General features: G+C 37.5%; 2 protein-coding genes across 3 annotated transcripts; one reads left to right on the forward strand and one right to left on the reverse strand.

The window, feature by feature from the left end:
- Positions 1-5,656: 5,656 nt before the first annotated feature.
- hif1an (hypoxia inducible factor 1 subunit alpha inhibitor) lies at positions 5,657-12,837 on the forward strand. The gene is made up of 8 exons (XM_087802627.1): positions 5,657-6,004; positions 7,271-7,521; positions 7,669-7,817; positions 7,886-8,031; positions 9,337-9,443; positions 10,582-10,645; positions 10,713-10,823; positions 11,726-12,837. Exons 1-8 carry the CDS (start codon positions 5,825-5,827, stop codon positions 11,786-11,788), a joined length of 1,071 nt encoding a protein of 356 aa, XP_087658753.1. The 5' UTR covers positions 5,657-5,824; the 3' UTR covers positions 11,789-12,837.
- A 375-nt stretch (positions 12,838-13,212) lies between these two features.
- On the reverse strand, positions 13,213-18,090 carry cuedc2 (CUE domain containing 2). 2 transcript variants are annotated; one of them, XM_087802628.1, is made up of 9 exons: positions 17,974-18,090; positions 17,350-17,474; positions 16,877-17,020; positions 16,179-16,240; positions 15,920-16,050; positions 15,560-15,727; positions 15,368-15,432; positions 15,235-15,295; positions 13,213-14,159 (listed from the first exon to the last, which is right to left on the reverse strand). In XM_087802628.1, the coding sequence occupies exons 2-9, from the start codon at positions 17,421-17,423 to the stop codon at positions 14,013-14,015; spliced, it is 852 nt and encodes a 283-aa protein (XP_087658754.1). In that variant the 5' UTR covers positions 17,424-17,474; positions 17,974-18,090; the 3' UTR covers positions 13,213-14,012. The 2 variants fall into 2 exon arrangements, with proteins under 2 accessions (XP_087658754.1, XP_087658755.1); XM_087802629.1 differs by having other exon boundaries at positions 17,350-17,455; positions 17,974-18,067.
- Between the last annotated feature and the right edge of the window lie 5,813 nt (positions 18,091-23,903).

The following is a 23,903-nucleotide window of genomic DNA, read 5'->3' on the forward strand; positions in this document are numbered from 1 at the left end:
TCCAGTATTGATTATTTATTATCATGCATTTAGAGCAGCTTTTAACAACAGACCAGTAGAGGAAAGAGACTGTGAACCATGAGCTACTTGGTCAATTTCTACAGTAGCTTGTGTCTCCAGGTTGTCCCGCTAAACCAAATTGATAAAGAAAGGTTAGTGTTTGACCGGAGCCTCGACTGCTGCAATCAATTCATTGTGGGATTTGGAGGTTGAGTGTTGGGACTGATTATTAAACAAAATAAAATTGAGGAAAGTACATATTTTATCCAGACCAAGAGCCTCATATTTCACTTCTTCCTATATAAGAGAATATAAATTAGGTTTGAATCTTCTTGCTGTGTCTGTAGGCCCAAAGATAAATGTTTGTTTCAGCTAATATTACTGTCTTTGTTTCCTCAAAGGTTCTCGCCTGTGTGTCACATGCTGCGTAACATACTTTTATTTCCCACTAAATTTCAAATAATTTTAAGGTGCACTCTCTTCTTTACCACCGATCTACTACTCCCAGTTTCTTTCTGAACTTATATCTCAAAAAGTGAAACAACTTGCTTTCATTATAGAAGAGAAAACCACCTTTTGTTATCGGACCTCCCCCCAAATGTATTTAATTGTATATAAAATGAAGCACTTTGTTCTGTACATTGTTAATTTATTGCACAGCGTTTCTTTGTCGTCTGTTTGTTAGGTTTGTTTTCTGGAATGAAAGAACAATAAAACACTCGATATGGTCTTTTCTTCGCCTCTCATTTGTGAGCGTGACGGTTAGAGAGTAAACCTCTTCTTCTGTGTGCTTCTCAGCAGTGTAAGGATACTATGGACCAGGATAGAATGGCGAGCTATTCTTCCTCTGAGCACATCTTTCTCAATTTCGCCTCAACAAATACCTCCCGATCTCTCCCTCGTCACGATAATCCTTAAAGAAAACCCCTCTAACTCCTAAGTACTTGGAAGTTTCTTTACTGTTTAATACTAGTTTAATTAACTTTGTCCAGACAGAGAAGGGCCTGGGGGTGCGGGGCATGAAGGCAGGTCGCCCTTAAAAATCATCCCGCCTCTAATTTTGTATGCTAATCTCCTTTTTCACACCGCACCTCCTTAGGAGTGGGGGAAAGAAATGTTGGGAAAACTTTGGGGCCGTCTGTGTAAGGCTTCCTGCGGCTGTTTTATTTCTGGGCCCACCTATTTGGATCCTTTCACTCCTCTAGGGCCTGCCTTTGCTCGATTTAACAATAAATGCAGAGCTAATCAGCTCTCTCGGAAATGCACCGCTGTTGAGGAAGGTAATCCCTTCTCCTCCTCTCTCAATGGACTGTCGCCTTCTTAAGGACTTTGGGAAAAGGCTTTGCTCAGATTCACACTGTTCCCTCAAAAGAAGTTAGTTCAAGTATTGTGCCCGAGACAAGTGGGTTTTTATAAACACATGCTTGCCAGGATCTTTACCCCACCTGTGCGCGACCGATGCCAGGCGGTGGCGCACAAGCACATGGCGGCTCGTACCCCTCAGGAGAGACGACACGTGAAAGGGGAGATTAGACGGCCCATTGAGAAGGGGGTGTTCATTTCTGCACCTTCCTCCTTCTGCTCAATAACGTGTCAAGGAACCACCTTGTTGACATCTTATTTAACAAATGATGATCATGATCAAAATTCCTACCTCCTCTACGGACCCCCGGCTGGGGGGTGAATTCAACCTCCGCTGCAACAAAGCGGCACACCAAGAGGTTGCCTTGAGTACTCTGAAGATCTTGCAATTCATTTTTAATTAGGGCAACAAACCTGGTGTGTCGACAGCCTACCATATATAAACTGCAAATACATCTGGTTTATCACCTTTTTTTTTACAGTTTTATATTATTTTGGTATTTCTTGTTCAGGTTCCTGGTGTGGTGGTGCAACACTTTGTTTTTCTGGAGATGAAATCTTGGTCACCATAACCTCACCCACTTTGCTATGATTGGTCAAGCATCAAGGTTTGTCACCGCACATCATCAACCCAGGAAGCCTCAACCTCCAAGGGACTTGTTGTATTAACAAAGCGAGGCGTGATTACAGCTGGCTGGAGGAGGAGTGAAGCCATTATTACTTCAGAATGGACTCCTCTCTCGTAACCTCTCGTTCGCCCAGATTTCAGAGGAGAACTTAAGTAATAAGTTTAAAACAGGGTCATGATGAGAGACTTACTGCATCTTGGAGAGGAAGACTTCAACATTTGAAACATGTGAGTGAGTCAGGAAAGTTGTAATTTAACATAAGTTGACCTGTAAATACATTTCAATAGATCAATACAACATCTAATTATATTCTATATTATTGAAACCTGTTTTCTTCAGAAAAAAAATTAAATAAGTTTGTATATATTACGTTTTAAAGAAATAACTTTTGGATGTTTTCAAGTGTCTTTTTGGACGGAGATGAAGACGAAGACAACTGAGCTCCAGTCGCTACATTAAAATGAACAAATATTTTTGTCTAAAACTCAAAAAAGGAACAGATTAGTCTGAAAATAATCCCAACCCTTATCACTTACTATTACTTTAAGGATTGTAGGGAAAAATCCAGAATCATGTAACATTATTAATGTAACATTATTCTCATTAATGTTACATTAAGTATAAGTATTACATTTCAATAATCTTTATTTCTATGTCCATAAAACCAACTTTCTCGTGACTCACATGGCCGTGTAGCTCCGAGGTGTACACCTTTAAAAACATTGATTTTTTTTTTCTTAATCCCTCTATTCCTTTCTTCATTTTTTCAAATACAGGATCTCACAGCTCAAGGCGACCCGTGAACATGGGCACACACTTCAGGCCGCAGTTTATGCTCGTCACGACTCAGACACAACACCATTTCACCCCACCCAGGGAGTGACACGACCTCCGACCGCAGGATCTGAACCCGCATCCCTCTGGCCGGCGCTGTCACCTCCGATTCCTCAAGAAACACATGAGCGTGAGATGGTGAGAAGAGACACGACAGCAGACAGGAAGTGCTGGGTTTATGAGCAGGTGTTCTCCCACAGATTCTACACAATGTCACTTTGTTAAACACAAGATAAATTTGTTTTTAATTGAGATAGATCCTCAAGCTGATGCATATCTAACTGGCTTTTAATTACATGTATTTATAATATTCAATGTGTTTAACAATTAGACATGTATATATTTTCCCACATCATTTAATTCCATTGTTATTATTAATTAATTCTTAATACAAATTAAAAAAGAGATGCAACTGTGCATTTTAGGACTGGTGGGAGTGCTTTAATAATAGAATATCTATCATATATATAATTTATGAAAATATATGTTTCGCTCTATTTAATTTGTGTTGGAAGAAAACAACACAATAATATTGCAATTCTTGAAACATCCAAACACCAAAAATCTAAACACAAATGATAGAATCAAAGATTCATTTTGGACAAGATTGAAAACAAGATAACTGTCGGAAAAAATCAAATTTTTACCTCTTTTATCATCAAATTAATTAGTAATACATTTAATGCGTGTAACACCTGTTCCTAAAAAAATTTCCACATTCTAAACATGTAGATTTAAAATTGTTATATTTAAAAAGACTTTATTTAAAAGTTAAGATCTAAACAGAAGCATTTTTACTTTATAATTAACCATTTCATAAAAAATGAAAGACCACTGGTGATATAACTATAACTCAGTAAAAAAAAAAAAAGAAAAGAGGAAACTACTTAAAATACTTGAGAGAATCCTTGACTAATAGGATTTGGGGCTTAGAGGTTTTGGACCTACAACACCTACAAGGGCGAGGGTCAGTATGAATGTGAGAGAAAGCCAACATAGCCGAGGAAAGACAAGTGGCATTTTTCTCATCAGCTTTTGTGAACTTCACTGGTATTTAAACAGGCGGAAACACATCAACGTCATAACAAGGCTTATTTACTGAACCCAAAATAAACCCAAATTAATCATTACAACGTGATAAAATCCTCTCCTGACTCATGTGTAAAGATATTTATTTATAATAAATATTAGTTTAAGAATCTTTAAATATCTCTCACATAGACATAGAATAATTTTACATTTTGCATGTCTTGTCTCTGTTGCTCTTCGTTCAAAAGAGCAGTAGTGTGTGTGTGTTTGTTGCCAACAGCAGAATTGAGATAGCGGCTGCTTCAGGCTCACAGGGGTGGTCAATCTCCTGTCAGTGGGTGTCTGTGATGAATGGAGGGGACCGGAGCATCAGAGGGATCAGCCCGGCTCATCTCATGGATCTACACAGGAAACACAGAGCATGGGAACCCAGCAGGGAGTCCAGAAGAGTCCCCGGGGAGGGGATTCAGACAAAGACCAACTTGCAAGAACACCTACAATATTGTGAAAGTTTCATGGCATTTCTGATTGTTTGTGTTTCATTTTCTGGAAGACTCACTGATATTACAGTCTGTCAGCAGCAATAAATGTCTGATTCTTGAGCACACAAGGCAGGTAAGCACTTGTGTGTCACTAATCTTTAAATAAAAATGTGTATTTATGTACTTAAAAGTGCAATTTTAAACTTACAAAGATCATAGAGCGAGAATATAAAAAAATATGTAATATATATCAGAACAGTGTAATTTGTTGCGGTGGCATTACAGAATAAAACTAAAATAAAAAGAGATTGTGTTTATGTGTCTGTATAACATTGATGAAGAACCACGTTTATCACTTTAGCTTCTAGCTCAGCAAGTAAGAAAAAAAACTTTCCAAAAGACAATTATGAACAATTTCAGACTTATATGTTCACACTGCAGGAAGGAAGGAGTTGTTGCTCCTTTTACTCAACTGAAGGTGGACTATATAATTAAAAAAATAAAAAAATAAAATCTATATAATTGTCTTTGTAACCCAAGTGTTCTAACCACCCCACCCCCTTATAAACTCCTGTTCGCATGTGATGTAATGTAGGATTGTTGTTTATTTATTTTATTTTATAATCTTTATAAAATATAATTATATATATTTATTAGGGTTTATTGTGTTTATTATTTAATTAACATGATTGCTATTGATTTATTAGAGTTGTATTGTGCTTTTTTTAATGTATTATTTCTAATACATTTACTCTATGTCTCATATAATGTGTTTAGTCATTGTTTTTGTAAACTGCTACATTTATAGCATTATTATAGTTTAAGTCATATCTTATTGTACAATAAAATAGAGAATGGTATTCAATTTAAATCACAGGACAACATATACAAAAATTCATATGCTGACTTCAGAAAGAAAGAGAGGATTGATGTAAAATCTTAAACACAATAAGTATATAGTCATTTATAAGTAAGTAAGTAAGCTTTTCAAGACAAGACCAGGGTCACAAAGCACTTAAACAATTTAAAAAAATACCCAATAAAATAAATACTTAAAAGGTCAAGACAACACAGAGAAAACACAAGTGTCTCAGAAAATAAAGGGAAAGCTGCACACATTTCAAACCAAACCTACTTTAATAAATTAACTCAACGTGTGTGTCTGCATTATTCCACAAGGTCATGTAGTCAAAAACTCATTGAAAAGTCATTTTAAATCTCACAAGAGCACCTGTCGGCGTAATGCTGTGTGATTCGCCGATCCAGCAGGTGTCGCTGTCTGCTACCAAATGCGTAAAGAAGGAAGTTTCTCTCTGACTCGGAGTTTCTCGCCGTGTAAACACCCACCGATCCGAGCCCGGTGTCGCCCTCCCGGTACCACCGCAGTCCTGTGAATGGGAATGTTGGTACCGTCACCCTGTGGCGCGACAGAAGCGAGTCTGGCGTGAGAAGCCCGTGTTTTTCTCGAGGCTGGCGGACAAACAAACCATGGCGGCGGCGACTGTCGCAGAGCCTGACGCCGCTGCAGGAGCAGCAGGACTCGGACTGTCTGACACCGAGACCCGAGGGTGGGATGAGGCGCAGCTAAGACGGTACCCGTTCCCAACCAAACCCATCCCCAGGCTCTCGCACACGGACCCGAGAGCTGAGATGCTGATAAACAACGAGGTAAAAACGTAATAACGCATCATGTTGGTGTCATTTCTAACGTTTCTGTCGTTTCGTTTTTTCTCACTTAACCTTGTTTTTATTTCATGTCAACAAGTTTAATTGCAAAGTCATAATGTTATCGGCCAGTTCAGCAGGATATTTAATATTTGCACACCTTTACACGAATATTAGCCTCAATTTTAACGACACAAACGAGTACAGAATACAGTTTCGAAGTATAAACGAGCAATTTATGATTGTTTAATCATTGAGGTTTGTCACCACGCGTCATCATTCTCAGAAGTCTCCACCTCCAACGGACTCGTCGTATAAACAAAGCAGGCATGTTTTCAGCTGGCTGGAGGAGGAGTGAAGCCATTATAACGCATAACAGACTCCGCTTTCGTAACCTCTTGTTCGCCGAGATTTCAGACAGAGATTTCAAACTTTATAAAGTACTTATTTCAAAACATGGTCATGATGAGGGATTTACTGCATCTTAGAGAGGAAGATTTCAACATTTGAATCATGTGAGGGAGTCAGGAGATCTTTTTTTTTTTTTTTTACATTAGTTCTTCTCTAGCACCTCTAGAGAAACACCAAACTCCCTCCTGGGTCGAGTGAGAAACAATTTCTGTGGCGTGACATGAATCCGCCTCACAAACTACTACCTAGAAAACATAACCCATAGAAATCCAATGGCACAGCAAGTACACTGAGCTATTGAGTTATTGTGTTTGTGTGTTCTTCAAGGGAAGTTGTCTGTTGGTATGAGTGTAGGTGTGTGTGTAAATGGTTGTATGTCTTTGAGTTCCCTGTGACAGACTGGTGTCTTTTCTAGGGTGTCCCCCACCCCAAAGAAACTGGAAAAAGCGGCACAGAAAATTTACTTATGAATCAAAATCTTGGATAATCATCAAGTTCAGAAAAGTGACCACATTTAATTTGATGCTCTGTATTGCTAAACAATCCTGAGCCATTGAAGTTTTCAAAGTTGCATTAAATCTTTATCCATCGTAGGAAATCCATTGAAATATATGTTATATTACCTTGTTACAAAACAAGGTAATATAACATATGATGCAGGAGGTATAACATATTGAGCTATAAAAATAATTATTCAGACGACATCAAACAATGTGTTGCATTTATCCTTTATAGCTAATGAAAGTTTATTTAGCTGGATGAGGAATCTTATTAGAATTCAGATCACAGAATAAAACCGACTTTGCCTGAGGCTCTCATTACCTGATCGTGATGTTCCGTCTCTGTGTGTTTTTACAGGAGCCGGTCGTGTTAACAGACACCAACCTTGTGTATCCAGCGCTGAAGTGGGACATTGATTACCTTCAAGAGAACATTGGCGATGGAGATTTCTCTGTTTACACGGCGGAGAGTCACAAGTTTCTCTATTACGACGAGAAGAAAATGGCTCATTTTGACAACTTTGTCCCAAAATCCCGACGGATGGAAATGAAATTCTCTGACTTTGTTGACAAAATGCAGGAGATGGAAACTCTAGGAGGGCAAGAGAGGTATGCATCTTTTTATTTTTTAATAGTTTCAAGCAATTCTCTAATTCTGCTTAATTCACACAAGAATTTATAATATATAATTTATCACTTGAGCTGTTGTTGCCAGTAGACAAGCTAAATGTGATTCCCTCGCGGGGCTTTTTAAAGGGTGTATCTGCAGCAGACTTTGAATGACACCGTGGGTAAGAAAATAGTTGTTGACTTTCTTGGCTTCAACTGGAACTGGATCAACAAGCAGCAAGCCAAGAGGAACTGGGGACAGCTGACATCCAACCTGCTGCTCATAGGCATGGAGGGTGAGTTGCCGGTCGAGTGTGAGGAAGAACCTCTCGAAGTAACCTGTGTTTATGGTGGTTTTCTCCAGGTAATGTGACACCTGCACATTATGATGAGCAGCAGAACTTTTTTGCACAGATCAAAGGTCAGAAGAGGTGCCTCCTCTTTTCCCCAGACCAGTTCGAGTGTCTCTATCCATATCCAGTGCATCACCCCTGTGACCGACAGAGTCAAGTGAGGCTTCAAGCTATTTTAAAATATTTTATGATGAAGAAATTGGATTGGATTTTTTTCATTTTAAATTGAACATGTTGAAACAAACTAAATATCTTCCATCAAATGATTAAAGGACGTGTCCATAATTTGGCTTCAAATTACATTTTTTTTTAATATTCCATTTCCTTTCTTAAGTTAAAGAGAAAGAAATTAAAAACGTTTCCTTTTTTTTTTTTTACATTCGTAAGAACACAATTACCAATACTTCACACATTTCCAAAACTCTTCACACTGTTTTCCCAATGTCAGTCTGCGTTGAAACATTGAACATTGAAAATTAAACAGAAGGTCTTTCAGTTTCTCTGCCCCGTCTTCATGGAATAGACTTTCATTTCATTGGAAGCTTTCCGCTCCGCCTTAAAAGAGAGACGACTGAGATTCACTGAAGAAGGTTTTTAAATTGTTACTGTGACCACAACTCCCTCACTTAATTACGTTTTTTACATGTGTTTTGTTCAACTACGATGTGTGCTGCTGCCTTTCTTGGCCAGGTCGCACTTTTAAAAGAGATCTTGATCTCAATGGGTCTTTTATCTGGTTAAATAAAAAAAGGTCTGAAAAGAAAACTTCAAGTTCTAAATGTAACCTGTTAGGATAATGTTGAAGTGAGCAACAGTTTACTCCATTAAATTACTTCCTTCCTTTTAACTAATTGTAATTGAGCAACTCATTGAAGTTATGTATATTGATCAAATAATGGAAACAAGTCATTTTTCTTTAGTCTATGTAGCCACACTACACAATAGTAATTTAAAAAGCAATTTTCTGCGGCATTTCTTTCACAAAGACAGACTTATTTTGTATGTTTTTTTTCATCACCTCATCACCTCATTTCAACTGAATCTTTGCTATAAAAAAAAAAAAGTTTACATCTACAACTTCTACAGCAAATAAAATACCCCAGACTTGTTAGAGGTTCAAAAGATTGGCAGCGAAAATAATGGACAAAAGAACAACTGGTGTTGTTTATGACAGTGTTATGTGATTGAAGGTTTCTGATGGAAGATAATAGGTGTTGGTGTTTGGTTCTGTGTTAGTGTAGTCTTTTATTTTGAAAACTAGTGTTTGGATTAAAATGTGAGCTTTTGAATTTAAAGTTATCTAAATAATTAGTTGTGTGATAAAGGTTTGTTAACAGTTTTGGAAATGTGTTAAATGTGACGGTCATTTTGTTCTGACGATTAAAAAAAAAAAAAAAAAAAAAATTGCGTTTGCAAAATCATAATAAATGCTTTTATTTTGAATATTCATTTTTTTTCCCAGGTTGACTTCGATAATCCAGACTATCAGAAGTTTCCCAACTTTAAAAACGTAGTCGGCTATGAAGCAATCGTGGGACCTGGAGATGTTCTTTACATCCCGATGTATTGGTAAGATGACACTGTGGAACTATTGTGTTCAGTTAAATGGGATTTTAAAGTCCCTGTGTTATTAGTTAAGGCCTATTTCTGCCACGAATCAGTTACCTCACTGAAGGGTTATCACACTTACTGTTGTTTATCCTTTTTTTATTTTCCTTCCTATCCTTCTGCAGAACACTGTGACTGGTCCGTCATGTTTTTAGTTTCAAGTATCCAAGTTGTGTTCAAAGTGACGTTCAACTTTAAAAGGCAACTAATCAAGTTATTACATTGTAACGTTCGTCTGAAATATTGGCAAACGAGAGGTTACGAGAGGGAAGTCCGTTATGATGTAATAATGGCTTCACTCCTCCTCCAGCCAGCTGTAATCATGTTGTTGTGATTGTTTATACAACGAGTCCCTTGGAGGTGGAGACCTCACAGGTAGATTGATGACGTGCAGTGACAAACCTTAACACTTGACCAATCACAGAAGAGTGGGTGTGGTCATAGTCAACAAGATTTCATCTCCAGTAAGGGGGGCTTAAGCACATTATTTAACGTAAATATTTTACCAAAAAGAGAGTTTTGTACAAACGGAGACATGCTGATGAGTACAATGGAGTCCAACATCTATTTAAGATTCCCAGCGAGAATTCTGACCCGCTCTAGTAGAAGAACTCACATTTCCCCGATCCTTAAAACTCTTCACTGGCTGCCAGTTTCTTTCAGGATCAATTTTTAATTTCTTAAGCTTTCTTTAAGGTTCTTACTTTCAGATCTATTCATGGTCAGACCTTACATCAGTGATCTGATCCAGCCTTACACCCCAGCTCGGGCTCTGAGGTCTGTGGATCAGAATCTGCTGATGGTTCCGTTTACGAATAACTTTTACTTAGTTAATTAAATCAACACATTCGTTGCCCTTTAACTGAACAAATTTAGTTCACTAAGATCATTGATATTGACATCACAGCTCTTTGTGGTCAGATGTGTATTTGGAATCTTTTCTTAAATTGAGATTTAAATTGTGTGTGTTTTAATCAATGTTTTTTCTATTTTAAGAAATAGGAATTTGGAATTGATTGTAATTAACAAATGTGTTTACAATAAGAAAAAAAAGTTACTTTTCATCTTATTATTTCCTAAGATTTCATTTATCTTGCAGGTGGCATCACATCGAGTCGCTTCTGAATGGCGGAGTGACCGTCACTGTTAACTTTTGGTACAAAGTAAGTCGACTCCTGTTTCTCGGGGCATCTGCGGTTGATTTAAAATAACCAGACGTCCTCCATTCAGGGAGCACCCACGCCCAAAAGGATAGAATACCCTCTACAGGCTCATCAGAAAGTGGCCATCATGAGGAACATCGAGAAGATGCTGGGAGAAGCGCTGGGTGACCCGCATGAAGTAAAGCTTTTCTCTGTGTTGTTCCGAAGCTCTTAGAAGACACTTTTTAGGAAACCACATGTAGGTCAGCTGCTCTCCCCGGAGCTCGCTGACCCCTCTGACAACCCAGTTAATGTGAATATTTCTAGAACACCTGATTTAGACCAAGGAGATATAAAAAAAACTTGGCAGACTGAGAGGAAATAAGTGTGCCAAGTTGTAAAATGGGACAATATAGAATGATGTATCCTAGTAGAAAACATGTTTTTGACTAATGCTGTGTCTCAAATCGCATACTTCTCTTAGTATACTAGAAGCTAGTATGCATCAGGATAGTGTACGTACTAACAAGTACGCAAATTCTCAACAGATAGTATGTCTAAAATCAAACACTGCCGCTACTCACTAACCGGAAACGATGCGACAGCTTCTTCTTCTACTTATATTTAACGATGTTTCAACCAGCCATTTGAACGCTATCGACACCTGCTGGCAGCATGTTTTGCAAGTTTGGAAGAAGAAATAAAGAAAAAATATGAGAATCGAAATATTCGCTAGATATTTAAGCTGGTATCAGCACCGAAGACGTGTCATTCTCCTACTGCTGCTGAATATGAACCTGTAAGTATATGAATATATATATATATATATGACGTAACTTCCGTTTACAACGTCACTAAGATGGCGGACGTTTAGGGTGGTTAGTGTCCATCAAACCATACTCGGTTTTGTGGGCGTAGTACACCAATTTAGCGTGCATGGCGCGCTAAATTTCGCATACTAAGAATTGGGATGGACTTATGCACTAAAAATACTAACTTTGAGCACGCAAGTATGCAATTTGAGACACCGCATAAGTATCCATTGTTGCAGTGCATTGTGGGTATCATGAAGGTTTAACACGGTCCTGTGTTTGTCTGAAGGTCGGACCTTTGCTGAAGACGATGATCCAGGGTCGATATGAAGATTCTCAACATCACTCGTGAATCTCTCCCAGAAACTCTTTGTCTGCGTGAGAGACATAAAAAACACTCACTTGGAAAGTATGAGCTGCTGCATTGAGCGTGAGCATCCATCTTGAAAAAACCTTCCCCGCTTCACCCGTCGAGTGCCATCGTCGTTGCAAACGACCACACAGGAGTCCGATGTTTTCTTCTTTGAAGTTGTTGTGCTTTCAGGAAGTTGAAACGACTCCAGTCTGTGCGCGACTCATCACTCCTTAAATATTTGAATTTGTATTCCAGCTGATATCGAGCACCTTATATTTGTGATGATTCTAAAGAATCTTCTATAAATCGATTGGCAGTGACTTTAAAAAAAACAAAATCCAGAAAGAAAGTGACCGTCAAGACACAATCATTTGAGTGATTACTGTTTTGTTATTTATACTTTTTACTGTTTTAATTGATGTTTGATTGGGTGAGCATGTGTGCACCATTGCAGTCTGAATAGTTACTGAAATAACACTGTAGTTGCTGCTTACGCAACATCTGAGCATAGTCGCTATTCGTGGCCAACTTGTTTACAAGTAAGACTGAAATTGAGCGACATTAAACAAAACTATTTATCGTTTGCTAGATAACACTCAAAAGTTATTGACGCACGAATAATCCCCGTAGAAAGCGATGTTGGAACGAGAAATTGTGACGTTAAAGTAACGCGGGTGAAATCGTGAGTATCTGGCACCACCTACAGGTCAAACTTGGGAGTTGCATGTTCATCTTCATTTTGACCACGACCTACTTTCCATGCTGTAAACATGTGTTTTCATGTCAATGAGTTAACGTTTAATAAGTGTGCCAAACAACCACTAGATGAGTACGAGTCAGCCGTGACCTGGGTTTGGAACAGAAATCCATTTATTTTTTACGACAGATAAGAAGTTTGCTGGACCTGCTTCTTGTAGCCACACGTCGCTTAGCAATAAAAAAAAAGGGCAAAACTGTTCTTCACGTATGTTGATATTCTGCTTTGACGAGCATGGTTTATGAGCTGTTGGAAATGGATCCCCAGATTAAAGTGTGTTTGCAACAATTTGGTTATCAGTGTGTTAATGCCGATGTAAAAATATCATCAGGAGTGATTTTTATTTCAAAATATGCAGCTTGTTTTCTTCAAGTTCATGAACTACATGTTAACTTGTTTAAAAAACAAGGGTGTATCTTTTATTTTTCTTAGTCATTTCCGAAATGACGAATGCTGCTAACTATATGTATATATTTTTTTAATATTGAAACAGTATCAGTAAAATATTGCGGTATATCATTACATCAACATTTTCCTACACCCCTAATATACACCCTACAAACACAAAATGCCTAGTAAAGAAACAATATATAGTTGCGCTAGTGTGTCTGTGTGTGTGTGTGTGTGTGTGCATGCTCAGTGGCACCAACAAAACAACAGTAGATAATCTATAAAAAATGTGTTTTTAATAAACACTGCATAACTGTCTTCTCCAATCAGGATCAAACAGAAAAAAGTTAATAACCAGGAAAACACATTTCTTGATAGAAAACAAAGCGACTCACGCGGTGAAGGAAACAACTTGAAATGTAAAAAGATTCCAGTCACTAAAAAACAGCAAAAAAAAAGTCACCAAAGCTAAAAACCACCACAAATCTTGATGCTTAAATCTAGAACACAGTATCACCTTCTTTTTTGGTTAAAACTTGACATAATCAGATGAAATGTAACCCACTTTTCAATAATTTATCATTTAAATTTGGAGTGTTTTTTATGAAAATATAGGTTGTGAAAAATAGCAGAACGACACTTCAAGTTTCTCTAGTACGTCGTGATTTACACGGGAGTAATAAGCGGTTTCTCTACTGTATTTAAACGGCATCAATATTTACATCAAGTGTATCTAAAGGACAGTCTACAGCACCAAGGTCACAGCTCATACATCATATTCAGATCCAGGAAAAATATAGTTATACAAGGTCATATTTACAAAACAAAAATGACTATCAGTGCAATGTCAGACCCGCTGAGATATTCAGAAGAAGCAGCTACACAAACACGAGTCACAACAATCCCACCACTAGAATCCTAAACCTCCACTGAGAAAGAACGGAATCACAGTTTCAACAAAGGCAGGCGATGGTCTCAGAAACAGTAACGTCCTGCGAGGTGTTGACTGTCCATCAGAATAAGGCCCAAAAGAAAACAATTAAATAATGTATAGAGACTCGTATCCGCTCGGCATCAATGGAACCTGTATTTCCGCGCGGGCTTGAGGTTGACGTAAGTCTTTTTCATGTCGTCCGCCTCGTCCTTCTTTACCAGTTGGTACCGCTCTCCTTTTGTCGTCACAACCTGGTTGCCATGGTAACGAACCAGCTTTTTGGGAGCCTGTGGAAACGCATATTCAAATATCATGTTTGTTTTCCATTAGCAGCGGAATATTTAAATGTTGGACTCCTCAGGGTTCAACTTCAGAACCCAGAGTCCTTTGTTATTTATTGTATATAAACCAAATTCTACATCCTGATCAGAACTGAAGATGCTAGCTCTTGTCATACTCCTACTGCTACTTCAATTACTACTACGACTTCTTCAATTACTACTACTACTACTTCTTTAAATACTAATACTGCAAATAGTATTCAATTACTACTTCTTCAAATACTACTACTGCTACTTCAATTACTACTACTTCTTTAAATACTAATACTGCAAATAGTATTCAATTACTACTACTACTTCTCATATAAGTATTACTACTTCTTCAAATACTACTACTGCTACTTCAATTACTACTACTACTACTTCTTCTTTAAATACTAATACGGCAAATACTATTCAATTACTACTACCAATTCTTATTCAAATACTACTACTTGTTCAATTAATACTTCTACTACTAGTACTACTTCTTCAAGTAATACTACTACCACTACTTCTTCAATTAATACTTCTTAAAATACTACTACTACTACTATTTCTTCAATTACCAATATTACATCTCTTCTAGCTTCTTTTTCTTTTTCCCCTCTAAACTTTCTTTTTTTTTTCAACTTTTTACATCTCTTTTATTTCATTATTGCCATCCTTTCAACTTTTTGACTAATTTGACTCCTATTCCTAATCTTAACTAAATACTTTGAAGCACTTCATTTTACAGATTCAGCGTCAGCATTTACACTGCAATTCTTCTGGTTATTTTGTTGTTTTTCCATGATGGAGTTCTCATATAATAACTAATTAAATAATGTTTTACTCTCTAGTGTGCATATGTCATGATGAAAAACAAATGGTAATTACTTAGAAATGATTTACTTTGGAAATAAACCTGCAGCTAAGTTATTTTGTTTATATTTCAAGCAGGAATCATCTCAGGTATGTTTTCATGGCTGACACTCATAGCATTTTGCACACGTTCACAAATCCATACATGAAGCCGTTAAGATTCCGTGAACAGACTTACATCTCTAGGAGCAACCGGCCGGTGCGTCTTCTTGTCTTCTTCATTGTCGACCAGCATGTACCTACAGAGATAAAACTATGATATGAGAAGCAGAAAGTATCAAGACTTCTCTCCTCAGAGGATCAAGTCTTACTTCTCAAGGATGCTCTCCTTCAGTTTCTCGTCCGCTAGTGATGGGATGCTCTTCCCGTTGTTCACCTGAAGCGAAAACAAATTTACAGTTATGGTCAGAGACTCTTTGTTGCCATGGTAACACCATCATTGGTCCCTCAGCCAGTCGTTGAAATGAAGAGAGATATAGTCTACCGTGAATGGAGAGACTCACCTCGAGAGGAGTTGGGCTCAGTTGCACGTCGCCCTCGAAGATGAGCCGCACGGCTTCCTCCATGTCGCCTTTAGCGATAGACAGAGCACTGCGAGCCTCGGAGAGACTGCATTTAGGAAACATCTCCAGCAGGTGCTGCTCCTGACTTTCCCACTCTGACACTGTGATCTAAGAAAGGAAGTCCAAGTTTCTAATGTTGCCACACTTTACTTCACTAAATGTAATTCAAAACACACATATAGAGTTTTAAACCACTTCTACTGAATTTCCCCTCGCGGGACTAATAAGGGATTCTAAAAAAAAAATAAAAAAATCAAGACTTCCACAATAAAGAATGGACAAACAACACCATCCCGTTACCTTGGCAGTCGCGCCCTCTGTCGGCCTTTGAAGACATTGCAGCTCTCTTTCAAGTGACGCTGTGCTGCTCAGTGTTGCAGAGAGTTTAAATAAACTGTCATTTGTTTTCGGCTCACAGTTTTCCTCCTCGCCTAAATAAAGTGCAACAATGTTATTGAAAATATATTCTTTGGGGGGTTACACCAACTAAGACGAACAGTAAAGCACGGTCAATGTTGCCTTTGATGTGAACAAACCAAAAGAAATCTTGAGACTGTACCTGAGGAGCGAGCACTCGCCAATTTGGACGCTAGGCTGAACATCATCTCACAAACCTTGACGCTGTAAAAAACAAAACATTTCTCTCCAGTACATCACTAAAAAATGTTTTTTACTAATGTATTCTCAAAAACAAAGACTGGAGGGAGAAGTAAATCATTGGAAAAGCTTTTATCTCGACTGTACCCGTGATATTGATCCAATTGTTATCCATGCAGCCGGTTTATTTCATAAATAATTAAAAACAATTTTTAAATGATTTTTGTTGTTACTCAAATGTATAATTAATATAATTGAATAAGGCACTCTAAAGATGTTATCCATATTTCAATGTAGTCACTGATCACCTGTGTTTTATTTGAAAACATATAAATAAATACTTCATATGTCCTCTTATCAAACCCATAACATTATTTTAGTTGACCTACCGACACCCAAAATTCACAAATCATTCATTTTCTATTTGCCCTCATATCCACTATCATGGGATGTTTTTAAGCATTTTTTTTTTTTAGACACAGATAAAGGAAACTGAGCTCCAGTCACTACATTAAAAAAACTAACATTTTTGTCTACAACTTTTAAAAGGAACATATTACTCTGAAAATAATCCCAACCCTTAGTCGACATGAGGGTGAGTGGAAAATAAGTGACAACTGAATTTTGTATAAAATCATGTTGCAACAAGTGTCTTTTTACCTGTCGATTTCGGCAAAGCCAGGAATATAAGCCTCCAACATCTCTGCGAAAACTTCCACATCAAAGTTCTCCTCCACACTCTGCTGTGAGCCAAGATCTTCCAGCACTCCGGTGATGTACGAGAGAATGACATCATCGAGTGTGCTGCAACATAAAACATTTTACAGGCACGTGTACTAGTATTGGTTTTCGTCACCACTCTAAACCAATGCATGATGAAGTACAAGACATGTTGTAGTTTATGAAGAATAGCGAAATTGTACTGACGTTGTATCAAGGTGGACCAGAAATCAGTTCACAACAATCCATAACGGTCTTAATATCGATCACAGGGAAATGATAGTTACATCACTGAAATCGTCTTTACAAGACCCGTCGGATAAAACTGGTTCATAGAAATCAATTCATCTTTAGACACTACATTTTAGAGCCACATTCAAAAGTATAAGTGCACAAGCAAGTGCTATTCTTACCTTAAATCTGCATCAGGGATGTACGCCTGGATGAACTCATGCAAGGCAGTGTGGATGATCTTGTGGAGGTCCATCTCTTCTCCCGGCGGCGCAGAAATGAGAAGCTCTGAGGAGGACGTGGGAGTCTGTTAAAGAAACATCCTGAACAGTTGTCATCCAAATATAGCAGAGAATGAGAAGTGTTACATGACTGCTTACCAAACCACTTACGTATCAAACACATTCTGGAGACTTTTTTTCTGTTTGTTTAGCATTTCTATGATGACCCTGCAACATGCTTTATACAATTGTATCACAATAATGTAAGTGATGCTCTGTCAACAAAACAAAATAGCTAGTGTATGCTATCAAACGGTAGCATCAACACTGATCGGATGAACACTAACCCATCGTAAATAACGTCATAGCCAAGAAGTAATACTTGTCTGTCACCACGTACATATTTTAAATAATCGCTTACACGTACATTCTACACGTATGTTCTCACACTATCTCCAGCAGATACAACTGAACATTTACTGATATTATAGTGGGCGTCCGTTAGCTTCTGCTAACAGCTAGCGGCTAATCATCAATAAAACATAAGAACGACAGAGGTGAAAAATATAGAGTTTAAACACGTACCTAAGTTAGGAGGACATAAGGGTTGTATTATTCACAGGATGAGCTTTACGGAGGAGCTGTGGTGAGCAGCCTCGGTCACGGTTTACCTCTGCTCCCGCACGTTTTAAACACGCCTACGTCACTTCCGACAATAACACTTGCTGGTACAGTGTGATGGTTCACCCCAAACTGAAAGTTCACTTGTTTTCTACTCACCCTCATGACGACTAAGGGTTGGGATTATTTTTTAAATGGAAAGGGTTTGGGAAAATCTTGTGCAGCTGTGAGGCTCCAACCTTTAGTTAGTCTCATGGTCAATTCTAACAGATACAGGTCTGCATTGGTAAGCACCAGGCACGCATCCTGTCTACAACACCATTACAACACATACCATACATGAACATGTTCTTTGCCTGTGTGAACAAAGGTTAACCATGAAGACACAATTAAAATCGAGTTTCTTCTCCTGGCCTACATTTCTATCGTTTAATGTCCTCGCAAATTTCTTCTGAATCGCTGCATCCTGGCTCTCTGGTCCTCTGGTGCTGCCAAAGACATTCTGGACAGGGTTTGGACGGTGAACCCTAACAAGAGTAATTTGTCCTTCTTTAGAGTTATAGACAAAAATGTATGTTCATTTTAATGTAGCGACTGGAGTTCAGTTGTCTTCGTCCAAAAACACACTTAAAAACATCCAAATACCTCCATACTGCTCGTCTGTAACGTCCATCTTGTATTGAAGCCTCAACATTAGGAATTGTTCAGAAAAATGTAAACAACACTATATATTAAGCTGATTTTTAGAGGAAGATACCAGGCCATCAGCGTAAATCTTGCCCACTGAAAGTTGAATATGTATTTCAATGAGGATAAACTTCTAGCAGGAGTTTTCGCTTGTAAACAAACTTAAAATATAGATTTATTTTATTTTTTTCTTCCAAACAAATGTCGAGGCTTCAATACAAGATGGACGTTACAGACCAGTATAGAGGAATTTGGATGTTTTTAAGTGTCTTTTTGGATGAAGATGAAGACGAAGACAACTGAAGTCGCTAAATTAAAATGAACAAACAATTTTGTCTATAACTCAAAAAAGGAACAGATTAATGAAAATAATGCCAACCCTTGGTCGACATGAGGGTGAGTGGAACAAATAATAAGGTAGTAAAAGTAAAAGCACCATCGGAAGCAATCAGAATTATCATTAAAACACTTCAAGTAACGCAATAATTAAACATGAAAGGTTTTATTTAATGAATGGATTTGAATGAAGGTACCATCACTCATTGAAAAGTGAAAGTAGAACATTGTTCTCCAGCTCCAGGATAACGTCAAAGTCTCTCTGCCTTCATCTGGACCCACCAGTCTGATCTATACATAGTTGATGATGAAGTTGTTATCTGACTCAACATCAGTGATGTCATCAGATCCTGCTCGCCCATGTCGGTATTATCACAGATGTGTAGCAGTAAATCTTTAATGCCCGCCCGATTGTTTCCTTCTCCCGTGGCAGTATCTCTTGTCAGCCCCAGGTATTTCATCAGGATATATGGTACACCCCTCCGATAAAAAAAGAAGAACAATCCTCGAGTTGGCTGAACTCTGTTTCAACTCTGAGGTCATGGCCAGACCGGATGACTGTGGTACAGAGGAGAGTGAGAGAGAGAGGGAGGGAGAGAGAGAGAGTACAGCTACAGAGACAGAGGATCTCTGTAAATAATACAGAAAAATAAATGAAAACTTTGCATCGAACTCAAGGCTTATTATTTGTGGCCCACAACAGCTTTGGTCAAAGGATGAATGAACTCAATACTAATATAATGCTACAAAACAAGTACTACAGTGCATGTTGATATTCAACGTTAAATAAAGTACTTACTATACTTCTTGTTTCGATCATATGAATACAGGCTGCTATTAAAAATGTCAACTATTAATCTGGAACAATCCGACTGGAGCAAATGTGTTAAAAGCAATTGGACGTTTAAGATCAATGACTGTGTATTTGAGTGAAAGATCAATATTACCAAACATATTTTAACTTTTTATCTATTTTCTCTTTATTGATCTGGATTATCAAGAACCATGTTCAAAAAGAAACATACATCCTATGTTATTATTGCTATAACAATATGTTGCCACAAGAGGGAGGCATTGAGTTAATATTGACACTCGTGGACATATTTCAGAGTCGAAAATGTAGACTTGATTTATTTGCGCGCGCCTTTTTTGATTTATTGTCACATTTTATCTTATAAACCCGAGAGGAATTCGACAAATGTTTTAAGGTTAATTGACCATTTATGAAAAGATTCAATTTACTGTTGGAAAAAATCTCCCTCATAAAATAAATAAGAATATTTAAAATATGTGGATTTTTTTTACAGGGGGAGCCACAAGTATAATTTATTGTCAAGACTAATGTGCTTATATACATACAAAAAGCACATTTATACTTGGAAAATGACAAATTATTCAATTTCATGGGCATACATTCCTAATATTTATGATAAATGAAGTTAACTCTTCAAGTACTTAGGGCTCATTTTCCACTACATTATTATTGTCATGTTTACATGTGTAGCAGTAATAAAAGTGTGTGAATGTGAAGATTTATGAGTCAAATAATATATATAGATTCTCTGCTTCTTTGTGTGAACAACGTTACACTCATGATCAGCAGCAGAGCAGCACTCTCGTATTTATGAGACGTTTTTAAGAAAAGTACCAGCATGCATTACTCCTCAAACATGATCCTCTCACATGCTTTTATTCCTCTGCGCCCCCGTGGACGATCAAGCATGTCCCGCAACAATGTCAATGGAGGGCACATAATGTGAATATTGTACTGCTGGCACACATTTCCATTTTTTGCGCTGACAAAAGAAGAACGGGCGTTCGACTGTGGGGACAAAAAGACAAACCACAATTCTCATCAGAGTCACCAAAATATAGAATGATTTACTGCCAAATTAATTACCCTTTCACTCAACTTTAGACAATAACAGCCAGAGCTCTCTGTTGGAACAATATTATTCTATTAAAGTTGGATTTGCAGTTCAGCAAGAGTGAGTTCATATTTGGATTTGATTGTATTTTCTTTATGGACGCCACAATAGAATAGCAGAGATTGCTTCGATACTTTCACTCGGATAACTTATGCAGCAGAGATAATATCTGCACATCATTTTGAGAAAGTGACTTTGTTGAAAATGTGAAACGACTAATCTTATCCGTTCTAAATGATGACAAAAGGTGCATTTCTGGGGTGAAATCAAGCACAGTGCTTTTTAATTAATGTTCAACTTTATATGAAACAACAGAAGGTCTCCTTCACATTCATCACCCCCTCTTTTAATCAGAGTCACTGATCAGCTCCACGCTGCTTTGTTTTCTTCCTGAACTGGTTTAGAGAAGCGTTGACAAACTCTTAATGACATTTGTGATTCAATGTTGCCTTTCTTAATTAAATTCTACATTTCAAAGACTCGAGGGGGAGACGAGGATGACATCGAGGGTCGGGTGACCTGGGTCGGGCCTGTCATGTGGGCGAGCTCTGCAAACTTCACCACCATTTAATCGACTCTTACTTGAGAGTCCGGGAACATTAGGCGACTCTGACGACGACAACAAGGGCTATTAAGTGTTTTGTCAGGAGGAAGATGAAGTTGTCTTTGATAAAAAGGATAAACAATTTTCTCACATTTTATACTATTTAAGTGATTTATTTGAACACATTTTCTTTTATAAATGATATGGAATCATTATCAGAAAAGTAGAATACATCAATTAAAATAAAAAAACATTTAATAAATCAGAGAAATCAATGTCTTATTCACAATCTTTCCAATTTTTATTTTTTAATTTAACTCATGTTTTCGCTTTTGTTTGTTTCATGTTTTTTTTTATTTTTTTTTACTGTAGCTATAAACACTATTCTGATGAAAAATTGTTTCATTTAATTCATTCATTTTCTTTACCGTTTCATCCCCTATGGAGGTCGCGGGGGGGCTGCAGCCTATCCCAGATTCTAAGGGTGAGAGGCGGAGGACACCCTGGACAGGGTGCCAGTCTGTTGCAGGGCACACAAAGACAGACAACCATTCACACACACACTCATACCTATGGACAATTTACCCCAAGTTCCCAATCAACCTCTGATGTTTTTGGACTGTGGGAGGAAACTGGAGTTCCTGGAATAAACACACACAACTCTCCCCGAACATACAAACTGTCGTACCTTTTGACACTCCGGTTTCCTCATTACATTATTTCATTTGGCCTGTGAGGATATAAACCGGATTATTCAAGAAGAAAATACATTTTAAATGAAAATCAAATCAAACGTGAATCAAAATAAAGAATATATATTATGTTATTATTAGATATTGATTTATTTTCTTTGTCTGTTTGATCTCTATTTAGTGTCAAACCTGGTAAAGATATAAACGCTGTATACTTCAAACTCTGAATGACTCTTGGGATGATGTCAGAGCTCAGATTGGACCCCCACTTTTTTCCACTTCATCAACTGTGGAAGCTTTTCAACATCACTGACACAGAACAGAAACAATTCCAGTAATGTTACAGATTTCCGTTTGACCTCAGAGTAAATTAATGAATGTCATATAAAGTTTTAATATTTAAGTTTGTAATATATCACATATCATTGTGGTGGTAAAAACCAATTGACCAGTACAGAGTCTGCAAGATACGATAATCTGGCGCCCGCTGTGGGAACCTGTTGCCTTATTTTACTTTGTGCATAATTATGAACATAAATCATACATATGAGTAAATGGAGCTCATTCTTATATCCTGGACAGAACAGAAAAACCTAAAGGAGAGCTGACCAGTACCGAGTCTGCAAGATAAGACAATCTGGCGCCCGATTCCGGAAACTGTATCCTCTTGTTCTCAGTCATTGTGGGATTTCAATGTTCCTTTGGAAGCTGAGGATGTAATTATAGCTGCCATCTAGAGGCTGTAAGTTTAATTGCAACACCAAAATGAACACAGCGTGAATATTTGCATGTTAATTGTCTGGTTCTGCTTGAGGTTTCTGCCTTCTAAAAGGAAGTTTTGCCTTATCTATCTATCTGTCCATCCATCCATCCATATCTATCTATCAACTGTCAAACTGTGATTCCTCATTGTTGTTCTGCATACAGGCTTACTTAATTTGTAAGTGTCTTTAGTTACAATACAATTGAATTAAATTGAATGTTGATTGTACAAAATAATATATTATTTTATTTTATATACACATTATTTAACTATTCAAGATTCTTTTATTTTTTGTGAAAACTTTGTGCGTAGCTATGACATAAATCATACGTATGAGTAAATGGAGCTCATTCTTATATCCGGGATAGAACAGAAAAACCTAAAGGAGAGCTGACCAGTACCGAGTCTGCAAGATAAGACAATCTGGCGCCCGATTCCGGAAACTGTATCCTCTTGTTCTCAGTCATTGTGGGATTTCAATGTTCCTTTGGAAGCTGAGGATGTAATGATAGCTGCCATCTAGAGGCTGTAAGTTTAATTGCAACACCAAAATGAACACAGCGTGAATATTTGCATGTTAATTGTCTGGTTCTGCTTGAGGTTTCTGCCTTCTAAAAGGAAGTTTTGCCTTATCTATCTATCTGTCCATCCATCCATCCATATCTATCTATCAACTGTCAAACTGTGATTCCTCATTGTTGTTCTGCATACAGGCTTACTTAATTTGTAAGTGTCTTTAGTTACAATACAATTGAATTAAATTGAATGTTGATTGTACAAAATAATATATTATTTTATTTTATATACACATTATTTAACTATTCAAGATTCTTTTATTTTTTGTGAAAACTTTGTGCGTAGCTATGACATAAATCATACGTATGAGTAAATGGAGCTCATTCTTATATCCGGGATAGAACAGAAAAACCTAAAGGAGAGCTGAC

Source organism: Callionymus lyra, chromosome 11 (assembly GCF_982586985.1).
Source record: "Callionymus lyra chromosome 11, fCalLyr1.hap1.1, whole genome shotgun sequence".
NCBI lineage: Eukaryota > Metazoa > Chordata > Actinopteri > Syngnathiformes > Callionymidae > Callionymus > Callionymus lyra.

Excerpts from the sequence above, each read along its gene's own strand:
- cuedc2 (XM_087802628.1), bottom strand. The coding sequence starts at position 17,423 with ATGGACCTCCACAAGATCATCCACACTGCCTTGCATGAGTTCATCCAG. Across the intron at positions 16,241-16,876 it reads GGCTTTGCCGAAATCGACAG|CGTCAAGGTTTGTGAGATGA; the intron begins GTAAAAAGACAC and ends TGTTTTTTACAG. Across the intron at positions 15,296-15,367 it reads AAGGAGAGCATCCTTGAGAA|GTACATGCTGGTCGACAATG; the intron begins GTAAGACTTGAT and ends TTATCTCTGTAG.
- hif1an (XM_087802627.1), top strand. The coding sequence starts at position 5,825 with ATGGCGGCGGCGACTGTCGCAGAGCCTGACGCCGCTGCAGGAGCAGCA. Across the intron at positions 7,522-7,668 it reads ACTCTAGGAGGGCAAGAGAG|GGTGTATCTGCAGCAGACTT; the intron begins GTATGCATCTTT and ends GGCTTTTTAAAG. Across the intron at positions 10,824-11,725 it reads CGCTGGGTGACCCGCATGAA|GTCGGACCTTTGCTGAAGAC; the intron begins GTAAAGCTTTTC and ends GTTTGTCTGAAG.